The following is a 17439-nucleotide window of genomic DNA, read 5'->3' on the forward strand; positions in this document are numbered from 1 at the left end:
ATGTTCACCCTTTCAACCGCATGCCTTCCGTCAATGATCCCTTCTTTTAGGGCTAGTTTCTCTTTGGTGTTAATCTCTGATCCACAATCTGAAAGTATTACCAAATTTTCCCACACGAAGTAAGCTTTCCTCAACAGTCGAAGCTGGTGGCCTTTGTCTTTATTTTGCATGCCAGGTTTGCTCTAGCACTGTGTGATCTGATTTCTTCAAAGTCAGTAACTTCTTAACTGCCAAACACCAGGCCTTTCCCTCAACTACTGTTACCCTGTCCTTCATGTTCACTGCCTCCTTTTTAGCCTCCTTCCCTTACTTTTTGTCCATGAAGCTGAACTTTCTTTCAAATTGTGTCAAGTGTAACTGTTTCTCCACCTAGACTACTTTGTGAGCATGACAAATGTAATGTCTGAAACTATAATTCTCTACTTCCACCTGCCCAAAAAGTTCTTAAAAATCTTCACTCCCGGCCCTCCCTGGTGGCACAGCAGGTTAAAGCACTGCACTAAGAAGCTTAAGCCACTTCCGCATGAGTTCGATCCCCACCTGCCCCGGAGGAGTCCAAATGGCAAGGCAGACCTCTCCTGACCTGCCCGCTGCTCCCCTCAGCAGTGTACTTCGTCCATCTGCCTGTTCTGCTTCCCGCTCTGTCTCTGATGAATCCTCTCACCCTCCGCATCTCTGGCCTGTACCCCAGTTCTATATGAATAAATAAATAAATTTTTAAAAAAAAATCTTCACTCCCATAAACACTTGAGATTACTCTCTGACTTTTCTTACCAGATGAAACACATTGTTTAACTCAGGAGCTAAGATCTTTTCCCTCTATACTTTTGTACATACAACATGCGGGAATATCCTCCTGCACATATTTATCTGTTCAAATTTACTCACTTCATTATAGTTAAGGTGCACATTTCAACAGAAGCAACACTGCTTTCACTGTAATTATTTGGGTAAATACCTTGTCTCCTTTTGTAACTTGCTATTTGGCTGACTACATACTAAACAGTTTTTAATCCTTCATAATGCATTTAGTGCTTTATCATAAATAGTACATACTATTGCAGATAATGAAAAAAAATCACTGGCTCAATCAGCATCCTGCCGGGCAATGCAAAATCACTCTGGCTGTTTCAAATAGAGGAAGCCGGCTATTCAGAAACTGGAAGAGCAGAACTACTAAAAATAATATGGAAGAAAACATAGTTGTTGGCAGCCGTGGGAAACCCCTAGCTTTGCTATGCAGGACAAAGTAGGAAGAGAAGGGCCAGGAAGTAGTAACTGTGGTGATGTACCAGAAACTAGGATTGCCTCGTGAGCCAGAACTACAGGGAGGCCTGCTGGAAAGAATCTGCAGAAAACAAGAGAAAGCAGAGAAGAAAGAAGTACTCTGGCAACTTTCCAAGTGCCACACACAGGTCTTCTGTTAGTCCCCCCTAGTGGTTGAATCTACAGAAGGGAAAAGGCAAGGAGAGACCTACAGTGGGATGAGGTGCAGGCAATAGCTGACACAAGTTTCTAGACAGTAAAATTAAGTTGTATTTTGGGTATTAGACTTTTTAATGTGTAGACCCTGAACATTATTTTTGTTTGTGGGAATCGCCTTGTATTTTTCATGGTGGGAAGCCAGTCCTGCCTGTCATTGCAAGGAAGGCTATCCCTTGGATGCAGTTAAGCAGAGTGTAGGCCTGTGATTTAATGAATGCTTCTGTCGGGAACACTGTATCTAAAACACAGTTATATGCAGACAGAGAATTCAAAATGGCTCCTGTCAAACTGAGTTCCACAGTATGATACGAATCCTCTGGAGTACTAAATCCAGCAACATGGCAGTGACAGCACCAGAGGGACAGTGAGTGGACTATTCTGTGAAGGCCAGGCCGCCCTGCTTCCCTCAGTTCCTTCCCATGCCTGTGAATTCCTGTACTCCTGTCATTAGTTCCTTTGTTTGCAACCAAGCACTTGAGTAAGCGGTAGCTGACCAAAGCATAGAAATTCTAGTATGATAATGTCATATGCCTTGATTTCTCTGATGCGTTCTTACTTGAGATTAGAATGCTACAGTGATGTTAAGACACCGCATAAGCAAACATCATTTGATTTTATAAAGTGATTAAGTCAGTAAAAATTGACTTTGGTAATTTTACCTTTTCCAAAGTGAGCAGATTTATTTCCGACTGTAGACGGATTTCTGGTTTGTTGTTTTGTTGATCTTTGAATTGATGGAATTCTTTCTCCAAAATTTTATACTTACTTTCAGCATCATGAAGCTGCATTAATAAAAAAACATGTTCACAGCAGGAAATTTAGTGATTACTTACTAACAAATCAATTAGTGATCTGTAAATCAGCTGATGACATCTGACAGGTTAAGTATAAACAATGGAACACGACAGATATGCCTGCTGTGACTGTTTTCATAATCACCGAAGTGTGACCTTGTAAGGCCAGTAGAGAATACATTAATTTGATAGCATATGACTTTCATAACCGAAACAGCACTATAACTTAAGCTGACCTAAAGATTATTTGGCTAATTCCTCTGTATTTATCAGAAGAAGAAAATTACTATAGTCCTTAGCCTGAACTTAGGGAAAGAATACGTAATTTAACAGAGATCCTCACTTAATTTCCAGAATACAAAGAACTCACGAAGTGTAAAGATAAATAAGCTACTTTATCCAACCTGTTGCTGAAGTCGGTGTTTATCCTCTTCTAGCTGCTTCATCTTCAGTCTTTCTAGTTCCACTTGGTGAACGCAATCCTCTTTGGCCCTACGGATGGAGTCCTGAAGTTCTTGCAGGTTGCGCTCACGTTCTGACTTTAGTTCCTTTCGTTCTCTTTGAAGCTTAAAACAAGTGCACCTTTAAGAGACTGGCTTGCTACTGGCTGTACCGTACCGTTCAAATATTAAAGTGTCCATATCCTTTTTCTGTAACTACAGTGTTAATATTAAGTTGAATGACTGAAATTACATAAAAATGTCCAAATTTCTTCTTTCAGAAACATCTTTTTTCTGCCTGAGCCCATAGGTGATTTCAGTCCTAGTATTGGCAACCAGTACTCAGATACCTGAGCTTTCTGAATTGATTTATTTGCTAAAGGTGATAGGCTGAAAGGCTAAGACAATATTATCTTCTAGAATCCTGAGATCCTGCTTCTTAAAATTAAGTATTATGCTGAGTAAAGTTTAGGAAGACCTAACTAGCTATAGTATATGGACCAGAAAGAGTAATGTCCCTATTCCTGGAAACCAAGTAAGACTTGCAGGCACTACATTGCCTTTCTTCTCCAGGTGTAAGTCCTTATTCTGTCATACAACAGTACTGTTAAGCAAAAATCTCTGCTATTGCTAGTATTCTACTGTTTTTCACATTCTAACATTAAACAGTACACCTTTATCAACTGAAGAGAAGGGTTCCCCAAAATATTTGAAAGGCAATTTCCATGAATTTGTGAGATGAAGGTAAATGCGTTAGTACAGTACCTCAGATTCTGCACTGGCAAGCTGCTGCTCTCGCTTCTCTAAGTCAATCAGGGTTTTCTGAAGTTTTCCTTCTAGAATCGTATACTCAGTCACCTAAAACACAATTCAAAATGCCATGTATTATTTGACTGAAACAGGAGATGAACGTAGGGAAATCATGAATCAGATCAACCGAAGCAAGCCAGAAATCCTGTCACGGTGCTTCAAGGAAGGCGGCCCAGCTGGCTTCTGCTGGGGTATCTTCAGTGGATTCAGTCTCCAGACTGCTTCTGCAGCCACGTTCCCTGCGTGGCACCTAGCCCAGGCTCCCAATTTTTACAGGTCTAAAGTCCTGCAAGTCCTGCCCTGCTCTGTTTTTATGCATTGAGTCCGATTCAGGGTAAGTGTTCTTACCTGCACAACACATACTTTAGAGTCTATCTTACTTCCCAACTGATCATTTTTAATAGGACTTTCTGAACCAATTTTTCTGTCCTTGTCCTAGTTTCTAGATCCCAAGACCTATTCCAATCTCTTTACAACTGTCAAAAAGTCCCAGTCTTATGTTTCCTAGAAGCTGAACCTTTAATCTTTTTCCCCTAAGAGGTAGAAATAAGTATCATCACATGTTCTTGTCTTTTCTCTTACCTGAGGTAAACAACAGCTTCAACTATTAATGCACAGATTATTTCCATACTGCTAATATCTTGAATTTAATCTACAAGTCTATGTGGCAAGCGTGCCTTCCCTTTTTAAGTAAATCACTAATTAGTCCCAAATCTTCAGTGCCACACATCAAAAGCCTTATAAAAAGAGAAAGTGACATCTGTCTCTGCAGAGTTCTGGCTTCGGATGCCATCTCTTCACATACTACATGCCCACTCCTTGAGTGATCTCATGTACATCATCACGTACACCCAGAACTGCCAGGTTTGTGGAACAAGGTCAAGCTTCTGCTAAGTTTTTCAGACCTCTACACCCAAAAAGCTGGGAAACATGTCCATATTCCCCATATAGCTCCAACTCAAACCATAATCTTTTTCACTTTAATAGTTATTATGTACCAACTAAACACAGGGCAAAACACAAAGTTGGGTACTTGATGCAGTAATAGGCAAATGCCATAAGAAGGAAAAGCAGGGAGAGTGGACAGCAAGTGCCTTTGTGTCCCTGAGGAGCCAACTGTACATGGGAAGGTGGTTTAGTATGCTCAGAAACTGTAAGAAGATGGTTCCAAAGAGGGGCAAAGGATGTTGGAAGGGATACCAGAAAGACACTATAGTGATCTGAGAAAGAGGGGCAAAGGATGTTGGAAGGGATACCAGAAAGACACTATAGTGATCTGAGAAATCGTGACTCCTCACAGAGAGTAATCAAAGTGGTTAATTTCCAGGATTCATTCTGAACATGGAGCCTAATGAACCTGATGTGGAATAAGTCACAGTGACTCGGCTTGTAGTCTAAATTCGTTCTTATTTAGTCCTTGTCTTAAAAAGGATAGTTTTCTTGTAGACATGTGAAGTCAGACAATCAACTTTGCAGCTGTGTGTTTCACTACCAGCTAATTGTAGCATCCAGGGAAAAAAATACATGAAACATGCATATAGAAGAAGTAAATGGATGAAAGTTTCTAAGGAGTGAGTGTAGAGAGACTCAAGACTGAGTCCTGGCTACCAATAAAGCCTTAACATGAACACTGGGAAGGCGAGACCTCAAAAAGCAGTTGTAATTTATTGTTCATAAGGTCCGAACAGATAGATTTGAGAACGTAGTAGGATTGGAGAGTGGTCCTGGGAAATTTCCTTTTGCTTGAGATGGCAGACCTATTCAACAATGTATCTTGAACACCTCATTCCTCTTAACTCCATAATTCTATCATTGTTAGCTTTAAGCGCTAAGCATTGAGGCTCGTCTCCCTGACTTTGTAGTCCTGTATTCCACTATTATTTTCCATCAGAGTGATTGTTAATATGCAAAACTGATCTTATGATTCCCTTATATAAAAAGCTTCATTAAAAATTCTCAATTTGTTGGCCCTCCCTGGTGGCACAGCAGGTTAAAGCACAGCACTAAGAAGCTAAAGCCACTTTAGCATGAGTTCAATCCCCACCCCAGAGGCGACCCACATGGCGTGGCAGACTTCTCCTGACCTGTTCGCTGCTCCCCTCAGCAGTGTACCTTGTCAATCTGCCTGTTCTGTTTCCCTCTCTGTCTCTGGTGAATCCTCACTGCACCTGCGCCTCTGGCCTGTATCATTTGAAGTATGGAACATATGAAATGATTTGAGCAATTATTTTCTCTATTGTATTAACTTCACCACTATAGATTCATAGAAGAAAATCTTACAGGCAAAAGATGCCTCTGAGCTGGTCCTTAACTCTCTCAGGAAACCTTGGCTGAATGTGTCTGCAGGAACAAGTGTAAGCTCCCCAAAAGTGAAACCGAGAGCATTTACTTTCTGTCTCGCCCTTAGTTGTTTAAGTTTTCCCCTTTGTAGCTTGAGTAGGGAAACACCTCTGTTTGCCAAGCCTACATCAAACTTCTCCCCCTGGTCGTATCTACTGATCCTCACCACATGTCCAAAGAAGACTTTGCCTTCTTTGTGGGTAAATAGCTGTGATAGGAAGTCATATACAAAAAGAGGGCAGGACAGGCCCAGGAAGTTGTAATTCTAAATCAGTTTAAAACAAATGCATTAGCTAACGATCACTAAACATAGTTAAAGGTGAAAAACATTATAAGTTTGGTACAGTTGCAAATATTTCTTTACTTCAGAGCCTCCAACGAAGTGTTAAACTTTCATTTGGGGAAAGTTTATGTGCAACTGATGAAAAAGAGACACAAAAACTATGTGCTTTTTTTCAGATAACAGTAACAGAGCAGTCCCTCAAAAACCAAACAAAGTGAGTAAAAAAACAGATAAAACTACCAGAATAAGTTCTCTATGTGCAGATCATTTGCATGAAATATGCCTTCACTTATATATTTAATTTACTATAGTGACTATTCTCGAATTCATCTTGAATTGATTGGCAATACTCTCCTAATTTGGGGAAGAATAGCAGATACAAGTTTTGGTGGAACATTATGGAGACTACTCCAGGCAAAGTTCTCAAAATACTAAAGAATTTATATACTGCAGGCAAAAATATTTAGGTAAGTAAATACAAAAACTGTGATATCGATAGTCTCAACATTAAAAGTTGCTTTTTTCCCCTCCACAATGATTACATTTTATAAAGAAAAATGAATGTTATGTCCCCACTTTCTTGTTCACAGTATTCTTTCTAGTTAAGACATATTAAACTCAAAGAACACCATAAAAATCTGCTATCAGCAACATAAAATTCACAATTATCTATCATCTACTAAAAAAACTACCAGGCACACAAAATAGCAGCAAAATGTAACCAATGGAAAAGTCAATCTGTATCAAAGTGCTAAATGCTGGAGTTAGCAGTAAGCCTATTGCAAATATGTTCCAGAGCTATTACTCAAGAATGAGAAGATGAATACAGCGTATGAATTTGAAAATTATTCTGCAATGTATTAATGGCAAAGTAGATCCATCAAATGAACAGACTGGTGAACCCAAATGACAGCAAAATCCAAAAAGCAGAAGACACTAAACAGAAAGTTCTCTTCAACCACACCCCCTGACCCATTCATTCACTCCACCCTAGCCCACACAGGGGCACTTCTTCCTTTAATTTCTATGCAAGTGATTACCTTTTTCTTCACCAGTGATTCTCTCTCTCGATCCCTTTTCTTCCATTCTTCTGCAAGAGCTTTCATATGAGCCAGTTCTTTCTGCTTTAACTACAAAAAGAAAGCCCTAAATTAGCTGAATAACCAGTCAATTGTACTCAGTTAAATACTATTTATCACCACATTTCTGTCGGGCACTCTGTCCTTGATCTCCAAAAGGACTACATAGGAATATCCATGGAACACAAAAAACCTACTATGCAAAAAGTAAACAAAGACAGATCTCATAACGTTCAAAAAAGTAACCTGATTTTCGAAAATGTCTTCTTGCATCTCTTTCCACATTTCCAGCTCAAGCGCTGCTTTGTATTCTAAGGTTTCACGTGGCTCTGTCTGGATTTCTGACGGACACGGTGCTGGAGGAAGAGAAGGTGGCTTCTGGTGTGCGGCAGATAAACCCTACGATTTGAATTTTTAAAAGAAGCTGAAAGCAAAAGCATTTGTATAGGTGCAACACTAAAGAATGATTTGGTAACATTCAATATTTACCTGAGATGAATCAGAGACAAAAATCTCACGCATTTTTACTAATCCATAATCTTCCAGAGTCATTGTGTAAGAAAGATCTATTATCCTGTTGTTTGACCTACAATTGAAGTCAGAAATATCTTAAAATCCAGTTCCTTTCCCCAAGTACCGAGTAGGTGACAGAACCTGCTGCAGCCTTCAAAAGCTTCCATGTATATGACTTTACTTGAGCAGTATCTTATGTGAAATACTCATTGTAAAGCAAAAACAAAACCCTATTTGACTATGTGTAAATTATCTTCTAGGATGAATATGAATATGCTTATACCTATTCAATATGAGCATTGCCTCAGGATAATTCCTAAAAATTGGAGATTTATCTTTCAAGACAAAACCTTCAATAAATGTATCCCACAAAATTAGAACTCTTCATTAACCAACTTTTTGACTTACTAGTATCACAGATAAGACACTAAAATAACTTCGAGTAGTAGGCATTTAGAAACTTTCTCAGTGAACCGAGTATTACTTAAAAGCTTTGCTTTCCAGAAGTGGCAATGGCAGATTAAGAAATTTCAGTACTTCTTTGCATCTTCACGATGTAGAACGAAATCCAAAAATTTAAATCTTACCAATTCCTTTTTCTTGGGACATTATCAGTTTTATCACATCAAGTAATCATTCGAGGTAAAAGTTAAAATACAAATAAAAAATATTACAATTTGCCCTTGAAAACTTTTCAGTGTACAGAGAAGTAAGTTTGGTATGAATTCAAGATCAGAAAAAGAGCATTTGAAAGGATAAGGTTGCAGCTAGCTTATCAGAATCTTAACATGAATAAAAAATAAGGGGAAGGTCAATTTTTCGAATGCATTACCCTTGTGCTGCTATAATGGGAACACTTTCACTGTAAGTTTGACGCCAACACTGTTCACCATTAGAACCTAAAAAGCGAGATTTTTCTGAAGACAGGACGTTGGAAAGCTGGATTCTGGCAATTCCCAGAAGTGAATCTTTACTCATTTTATCCTTGTGCCATAACTCAACCAGCAATGGAACCCTAAGGAAGAGAGAAATTAAGTGTTCACAAACTTTGATTTAGTCTTTCCTGATTCCTTTTGAATTTCCTTAATATAAGCAAAGATGTTGTCACTTGGAATGTTAAAGGCTCAATTCACACAGGTAACAAATGGGAAATACTATGAAATTTTCTGTACCATTTCGTGTACTAAAACCCTCCCCATTCTGTTCTTCCCAGAAATAAGGTCATTTTTGCTGACCCTTCAGACTTCCTGTGAAGAAGACTATGAATTGTGCTATTCTGAGAAAAGTAAAATTTTCTGAGATCTCCTTTTTTCTTCACAAATCCATTTCAGATCTCCCTTTTTTTAGAGACAAAAAATACACTGGTGTCATTTAATGAGTCAATGATAAATTTAGTTCTTATTTACCTACACATGTTAGAAAAACTCAAGGCAACTAAAAAGTCTTTAAAAGTCTAAAAGTCTTTAATAAAAGTCTAAAAGTCTTTAAAAAAAGCTCCTTCACTATTCACTATTTTAACAAAAACTGCTGTGGCTTGAACCCGATAGGAATTCCTCTATAAAATGTATTGTTTTCTAAGTTAATTAAAATACACATGTATACAATACCTTAAGAAGGTATCTTGCAGCTGGTAAGGCATAGTTGCAAAATCAAACGCACAGTAAGACTGAGGAAGAAAAACTTCCATGTTTTTCCGAACTTCCACAGGAGGGTTAGTCATAATAGGAGCGGCACTTCCAAAAAATGGATATGAATACCTAGAATTTAAAAATAATAATAATCAGCTAACAAAATTTTACTTACAGCTTACAGGTGAGCTTTACATTACGGTTTTATTCTTCTCACCAATTTTTAAGTTAGGCAAATATTTTCAGCATTGCTATAACAAAATGTAGTATTTGAATAGCATTACTGCTGCAAGTTGCTTTCCAGGGGATGGGTGCTGTCTTGTCCACATCTGTCCTCCCTGGAACAAACTAGTGGTTTCCACCCAGGAAATCACAGCTGTATTTAACTGCTAAGTTAAATATGACCCTGACCCCTAGAATCAAGCATACTATACTCTCTTAGTGATTAAAACCATGGCCTAAGTTAAGGCAAGAAGGAAACACGAAAATCATTGTCGGTGCTTTCTAAGTGCTTGTACAGGCTTCCACCTCACATGCTTCTGTAAGGTCACACTGTCGTAAGAGGTTTCATGAGCAGCAGCAGCGAGAGCTCGGGTAAAGGAGCAGAGGGCAGAGGAAATAAGTCTAAGTCTTCCTTTTCTTTGTCTTCTTTATTAGAAGACTTCCATGGCTTCACAATTACAGTCATCCTTCAACTGTGTCCAAAGCGTGCAGAATTTTGAAAACAATTTGAGAAGAAATCAAAGAATTTAAAATTCTGATGCATGGATGAGTTGATTTAAGCGCATAAGATTGGCCAATCTGCCTCATTAATAACAGGAAATAATGTGTAGCTGCTAACAAGGCAGAAAAGTACTCATACTAGTCACATAAGCAACAAATCTATCTATCTCTAATATTTACTCCAAAGGAATTTATGAGGAGACACGAAAAACTCCAAATTGAAGCACATTATTGTATTACATTTACTACATCTCAACCATAAGTCAATCACACATTAAAAACAGACTACTGGGTAGTCATTTCACTGGAATATATGTTTTCTAATTCTTTATATAAACATTGTGAACATTCCCATTACAGTCCATTAAGAAGGGTTTTTAGATTTATAGATATAAAAGGTAAATAACCTCCAATTATACTACTTTTAACTGACAGATCAGGTACCACTATTATCTTGACTTCTGGCATCTTTTCTACAACATAGCTAGCTCATTTCAAGAATTGCTGTATTTCAAACAGCAGCATTGCACCTACATTGTAAGTAGCTATAATCATTCCACCAGAATAGGTAAGACTATCATTTCTCAGAACACTAATGCCACTCTGGTTTAAGTTCAAAGTTATTAGACTACACTCTACTGCTCCACCAATGCCACTCTGGTTTAAGTTCAAAGTTTTTAGACTATACTCTACTACTCCACCAATTTAGAAAGTGTTATTTGGTGACATTTCTCTGTCTTAGCAAATCCCCAAACAGAGGAAAGGCATTTCTCCCAGAAAGAAATCCAAGTTCAAATCACACCTTAATATACAGTTGATTGGAAAACCAACTTCCAAGTCACGGATACTCCTTAAGTCTATTGAAAAGCAAAAATGATGTGATGTTGCTGGAACGGCAATTTTCTGTCCTGAAACTATTTCTGAGGCAACGGATGTAGTCACTGGCTGGGCCAGTGAGGTAGGTACAGAAGAATTGATGGCTAAAATGAATATAAAAATACAAAGAATAAAACAATCCCATTAGATAATTTACAAAGATATCATCGCATTTATCTTTACACAAAGCATTGATTAGGCTTACTACACATATCAATAAATGGGGCAGAAATCCCTAAAAGTGACTAACTCAAAATTACTGGGTTGTTGGAAAAGTCACACTTTGTTTTCTATACAAAAATGTGTCATGACTTTTCCGGCAACACAACCTATAGGCCTTAGTTCTCATCATAGAACTATGTTATTTAAAAAAACCCCAAAAAACCTTGCTATCATTATAAACTGCAAAACTTAAAAGCGCAGACATGATACATACATTACTAGGAAGACAGCAATCTGGCAGGCACCAACATATTCCCAAGAGGAAGCTGAACATAAGTTAGCATTCACAAGGCTGCGTTTGAGACTTAAGGCAAATAAAGTTACATCACCTTTTTAAAAGTTGTGTTGGCTACTTGAGAATATAGAACAGCATCTAACAAAGTTAAGATTTGAAGAGAAAGCGATGTAGTCCAGTTCTATCAGAGAGCAGGGATGTTTACTGAGTCTTAGAGCTACAGAGCAAAGAGCTGTAACTTGCACCCATCATTTTCAACTCTTAATCCACCACTTATAGTACTAGATGTAACCATTGATCCCCATGCAATGGAAGGAAAATAAAGCAGTTTTTTCACTACAGTTCCAATGAATGGAAGGCATGATAGCTTACTAAAGGTCTATTTTAGAAAACTTTCTGGAATTTTGTTTGAGTATGCTATCATTTGTAGTTGAAGAGATTGTAGTTATTTTTATACCATCACACAGTATTGGTTCCTTAAAAACCTGTTTTTACTTAGAACCAAAATAACTGATAGTTGTTGTTGATCCGATGACTATAACATCTAATACCTGAAAGTCCTGCAAAAAGAACATCTTACCCTTTGGATTCGGTTTTGTGTCCTTATCAAACTGTAAGCTCTCCACTTCACTTTCTGTCGCGTCACCTTTTGTGGGAGGTGACTGGCTGTGAGGCAGAACAGGGGACACGCTTGGCGATTTGGGCCCAGTAAGTGTCTTCTCCTTTATGGGGGTTAAAACTTTCTTCTTTGAATGCTGTGGCTCATGTTCATTCTGGGTCTTTAATTCAATTAAAGACTAAAAACAATTTTTAAATAAAGTATAATTTGCAAAGAACTTTCCTTCATAATTAAGAAAAAACTTGATGATGTTTTTTTTTAGAAATATAAGCTTCCTTTCCCAGTTTGGATATTCCTAGTCTATTTTTCTTCATAATTTGCAAATTTTCTTATAGCATCTAGGACCAGAAAAAGGAAGATGAATAGGAAGGAAATATGATATCCAGAGCTGAGTACCAAAATACATCTTAATAGGTAAGAAGTCAGTTATAGTACCCATGGCAAAGCTTGTAAGACAATACAATGGAGGCCTACTCCCTCCCCCCGCAGAAGAGAGGCTATTATGTTCCTCCTTCTCTTTACTACCCTCTAAAAATAAATGCATGTATAGTTTTTGAACTGTCATTTCAGTTTTCTATCGATAATTCACAAATCTACATAGAGATCGGTTCTTTGAAAGAACACTGACTCTGGAGATATCAACAAAGAATATATGCATTCAAATAAATGCCCAACTCAGTGGCCTCGGAGTACATAGGCTGCAAAGCATTAAGAAATCAAGAAGCTTAGCTTAGCTTAGGCTGAGTCGACCAAAATAGCTACCATTAATGCAGATTCCCAGCAACTAGGTATAAAAATGATCTCCTTTGAGGGGAGTTGTTTCCATGCCATTAGTCACTGATTACGAGTTGGGAACACAGTGAAGTTTCCACTGCATAGGAAAATGGTCCTGAAAAGTGCTGCAAGGTCACTTACAAACCAGTCGTGGAAGCCACAGTGCTTTAAAGAAAGTGCTTGCCAGGAAGGAAAGACCTACAAAAGTCTTCTCAAATTCAACCTCTGAGGACCCTCCTGGGGATGCAGTGGGTTAGGACGCAGCACTACAAGCTGGCTGTAGCTGCTTCAGTAAAGTTCAATTCCCCGGCCCCGGAGGTGACCCACATGGCGAGGCAGACCTCTCCTGGCCCGCCCGCTGCGCCCCTCAGCAGTGTACTTCATCAGTCTGCCTGTTCTGCACCCCACTCTGTCTCTGGGGAAGCCTCTCGCCACCCCTGCAACTCTGGCCTGTACCCTAGTTCTGTATAAAAAAAAATCCCTTAAAAAAAAAACTCAACCTTTGTGAGTAATCATGAGAGCAGTGGAGGGGAAGGAGGGTTGCTACTTGCCTGGGCATCTATGCCTTCCCTCTGCAGAGCCACAGACACTCCCACAGTCGGGGCTAGTTCCACAGGAATAGGTGCAAGCTTTTGCTTGGCTCGATTTGGAGGTTCAAGGGTAAAAGCACCCTCAACTGTAACTGGGCGCTGGTTGATTTCTGTACTACCCTTTTTCAGCAACCCAGTTAAGGGTATTTCTGTACTGCCAAGTGACTGATCTCCACAGCAGAGATGGATCTAGAATAAAAAGAATAATCAAAATACGGCTTTATAGTGTCTCCTTTCTCTTAAGCATGTAAGTTTAACAAAAAGTCATGAGTCACAGGCAGTGAGTCTAACAGAAGTTACCTTGTTTATCTTACTGACCTGCAGTGACCGAATCACAGTCTCACGATTGTGAAACTGGTGATGAAACACAGAGCTTACCAAGAACTCAGCAATGATGACATTACTTCTTTTTCACTTTTTGCTTTCAGTACTCAAATGTTACTGCCCTTTCTTCTGTTACTCTGGTGCTCTATGGTTACTCTAATATTTTATTATGCTACGATTCATACGCAGATTGTGTCACGAATACAATGACTTAAATAAAAAAAATACTACAAACACTTTTTTCTACTTCCATTTTAACATTAAACACAATTAAGTCGGTGGATCCAGCTCTACTTGGAAATTAAAGAACATCAGACACAAAACACTTTTGGCTTTTAGATTTTTAGATTTTAATACCTTTTCAAAAGTTGGGCACTCATTTCAAAAAGAAAGTTCAAAAAGGCTATTTCAAGTATATGATGAAGCTTTGCCAAACTTAGCACTGATGTGATGTGAATAATAAACAATTACTACATGAAAATACTTTCAGTTCTAACATCAGCAATACCTATAACTTATTTTTTACCAACTTCCCTCTACTTATCTGTAACCTACTTATCTGTAACCTAGTTAAAGGTAGGTGCAATAATGGAGAGAAAGGACTTTTATGTCTTAAATGTCTATGAGAATCAGCTAACAAAAGGTCAATGTTTTTCATAAGGATTTATTTGTTCTATAGGAATAAAAGTAAAAAGTGCTTTTTTCCTGCATTTCATTATTGTATATAACCTTGTTTTATTTTTTCAGCATCTTGGATTTCTCAGAATCACCTCTAAAAATTCAGCTCCATTAACCTGTCATCCTCTTCACATCTTATCCCCAAATACAGGTAGTTTTAATGACTCGTCACCATGAACAAGTCACCATCGAAGCCTATATTTCACTATTCCAACTCAGTCTTATTAAAAGTGATTGTAACAGAACAATAATTTTCACTCGGTTAAGGTTTACTTTTAAACAGACTTCAATTTAAAAAAAAAAACAAAAACTCAAATACTCAAGTCAGGCAGGTTTTAGAAAGCAGTTGTCTCCCTCATTGCTTTTCATAGTAAGGTGTATAAATTCTGAAGCCTACTGTCTCCACTAACAATAACAAAACTTGGTTGAGCTCCCGACTCTGCGCTCCAAGATTTTATTATAAAGAACCGATAGCTGATATACCACTTTTCTCAGTAAGCTCCGAAAATTAAGAGACGCAGCGAGATGCCCTCTACTACTGAAAGGAGTGTAAGTACCTGTCTAACCCTTGAACAATTTGTTCAGTAGTCAGTTTTCAAGGAGTAGTTTTTAAGTCTGTCTTAATACCATCTACTTTTTGTCTACAGTACTTACCTGTAGTTTTGATTGAAGAGCCAGGTAAACACGAAGAATTTCTACACTGCTACGTATTCGAACAGATGCTCTCTCTGGCTCAAAGTTTGGGTTGATCAAATCATTGAAGGGTTCATTTGTAACATCATTTCCCAATAAAGAATAGTAAAAGAAAAATTCAGGCTGTCTCTCTGGAAGTTTCATAGTACATGGAATTAACTAAACATATGAAGAAGAAGAGTATTACTTAATGGTTCATAAAGATACACTTACGATAGCAAATAAACTCCAAAACAGATGTGATAGTTTCTTTCTAGTCTTCAGGTTAACCACGTAGAATGAATCTTGGTGAAATTATCACCCAAAACTAATTTGATTAACTTTAAAGGCTTCTGTATGAGTATGTTACTTCACAAAGTTGTAGTGCCACAGCCACGTGTGACCTGAGACTCTGTTACAACTGCCTTCTTAAAAATCCTTAACATTCCCTAGAACATTGTTAAAAATAACAGTATACTTAACAACTGACAGGCTCATCAACAGGACTGACAAATATAAGATAGTTACAAAGTGTGCCCCGAAATCATGATAAACTGACACAAAAATGCTTTAAAGTGCACACTGTTAGGTAAATACAAAGATACAGGACAATTTGCTTCTGTGAGACTAAAAATATGAATCCCTCAGGTGGTTAATACTCCAACTTCCACAATCAGACCCCAAACCCTAAGCCAGCTTCTGTCAATTACTATGAAACCCGACAAGTCACTTAATCAGTCTTCGCCTCCATTTATTTATGAGATGGTGGAAGAATTAAAGGTCTACATGTTCAAGTCCACCTGTAGGTGAGCGCACGGTCAGCTACTGCTATGCGAATATAGAATGAGGAAAACAGTGTACTACCCTCAGTGACTGTCTCCGAGGAGAGTAAAGGAGACCTTTGTTTTTTTTACTGAAAATAATAAAAATAAGAAATGATGGCCCTTATATATTTCATAGTGCATTTTAGTCTAAATCCCACTAAAAGAATATTCTTTTAAATATCTTTCATTATCCTTGTTTGTATACATGTTGGTTATCATGTCATTCATGGAAGGACATATGAGTTGTTTCTGCCTTTTGATTAATATGAACAGTGATATTGACATAGTTTTTATTTGAACACGTGTTTTCATTAATTTTGGTAAAATTCCAGGAATGAAATGTTGGGTCTTATGGTAAATGTTCGATATTTTGAAGAACCTATTTGGCTTAATTTTAAGTAAAGAAAGCCACCAAGGCCCTCCCTGGTGGCGCAACGGGTTAAAGCACTGCACCAAGAAGCTTAAGCCACTTCCGCATGAGTTTGATCCCTGCCTGCCCCGGAGGTGACCACATGGTGTAGCAGACCTCTCCTGACCCGCCCACTGCTCCCCTCAGCAGTGTACTTCGCTGATCTGCCTGTTCTGCTCCCCACTCTGTCCCTCTCACCCTCCACATCTCTGGTCTGTATCCCAGTTCTGTATAAATAAATAAATCTTAAAAAAAAAAAAAAAAAAAAAGCTAGACCAAAATAGTGTTTTGTGAGAACTGTAGTAGTTCAAGTTGTGATTTTAATAGGCCACTTGGCCTCATCTAGCTTTTGTGGTAACAACAGCTTCTCACATGTAATTAAAATGCCCAACAAATACTTTGTATCATATCATCCTTCATGCACATCTGGAAAGTTGGCAGTAATAGCACTTTACAAGGAACAAAATTCAAGCCTCAGGATAAGTTGCATAAATTAGTAAGTCTCGAGAATGAGCCTTGAGCTCAAATCACCTTATTCCAAAACCCCTCAAGAGGCAAGAGAGCATAATATACCACACAGAGAACTAGAAAGACACCATGCAGTCAGGAAAGCTTAACCATTTACTTCCTATGAACAATCTCTCAAGTAAACAATTCCCTAAATTTGTGATCGAACCAAATGCCACATTAGCGCTACATTAGCGCAATACCTACTTTATAGAACAGATGAAAATATTGTTTAAAAAGTGGTAATTTAAAATGTTTACATATATTCAATGGCAGTACAAATTCAGGAGACTCATTATCTAATATGTACTGTGATGTGGTCATAAAGAATGAGCATCTGGCCACCACCCACATCAGAGTAGCCTATGATCCTGGGGTGTTTATAGGAGAGCTTTATGAAGAGAAGAAAAGCAAGCCCACACATAAAGGGCCAAAGAAGAAATGATAGTAAAGCAAGGAATAAAGCTCAAAGAATACCTGTAAAAAGTGCTTTATGTAGTAGAGAAATCAGTAACACAAATCAGTAACACTAAGAAAAATCTTCCTGAGAAACCTTGTAATATGTGGTCACTAACTGCTTTTTTACCAACTTCCCTCTACTTATCTGTAACCTA

At 38.1% G+C, this 17439-nt stretch overlaps 1 protein-coding gene across 1 annotated transcript in view; it reads right to left on the bottom strand.

Annotated features, from left to right (window-relative positions):
• CEP120 (centrosomal protein 120kDa) overlaps nt 1-17439 on the bottom strand; it is a 51474-nt gene that overhangs the window by 15594 nt on the left and 18441 nt on the right. The window contains exons 7-18 of the mRNA XM_012728046.1: nt 15068-15265; nt 13373-13600; nt 12009-12225; nt 10898-11075; nt 9352-9501; nt 8577-8759; nt 7721-7817; nt 7478-7630; nt 7193-7282; nt 3485-3577; nt 2684-2845; nt 2145-2267 (exon numbers count right to left, since the gene is read on the bottom strand). Of these exons, the coding sequence (XP_012583500.1) occupies nt 2145-2267; nt 2684-2845; nt 3485-3577; nt 7193-7282; nt 7478-7630; nt 7721-7817; nt 8577-8759; nt 9352-9501; nt 10898-11075; nt 12009-12225; nt 13373-13600; nt 15068-15265 (1872 nt within the window). The remainder of the gene's footprint in view (nt 1-2144; nt 2268-2683; nt 2846-3484; nt 3578-7192; nt 7283-7477; nt 7631-7720; nt 7818-8576; nt 8760-9351; nt 9502-10897; nt 11076-12008; nt 12226-13372; nt 13601-15067; nt 15266-17439) is intronic.

The sequence above is a fragment of the Condylura cristata genome, unplaced genomic scaffold (assembly GCF_000260355.1).
Source record: "Condylura cristata isolate star-nosed mole 26May11 unplaced genomic scaffold, ConCri1.0 scaffold00021, whole genome shotgun sequence".
In the NCBI taxonomy this organism is placed as follows: Eukaryota; Metazoa; Chordata; class Mammalia; order Eulipotyphla; family Talpidae; genus Condylura; species Condylura cristata.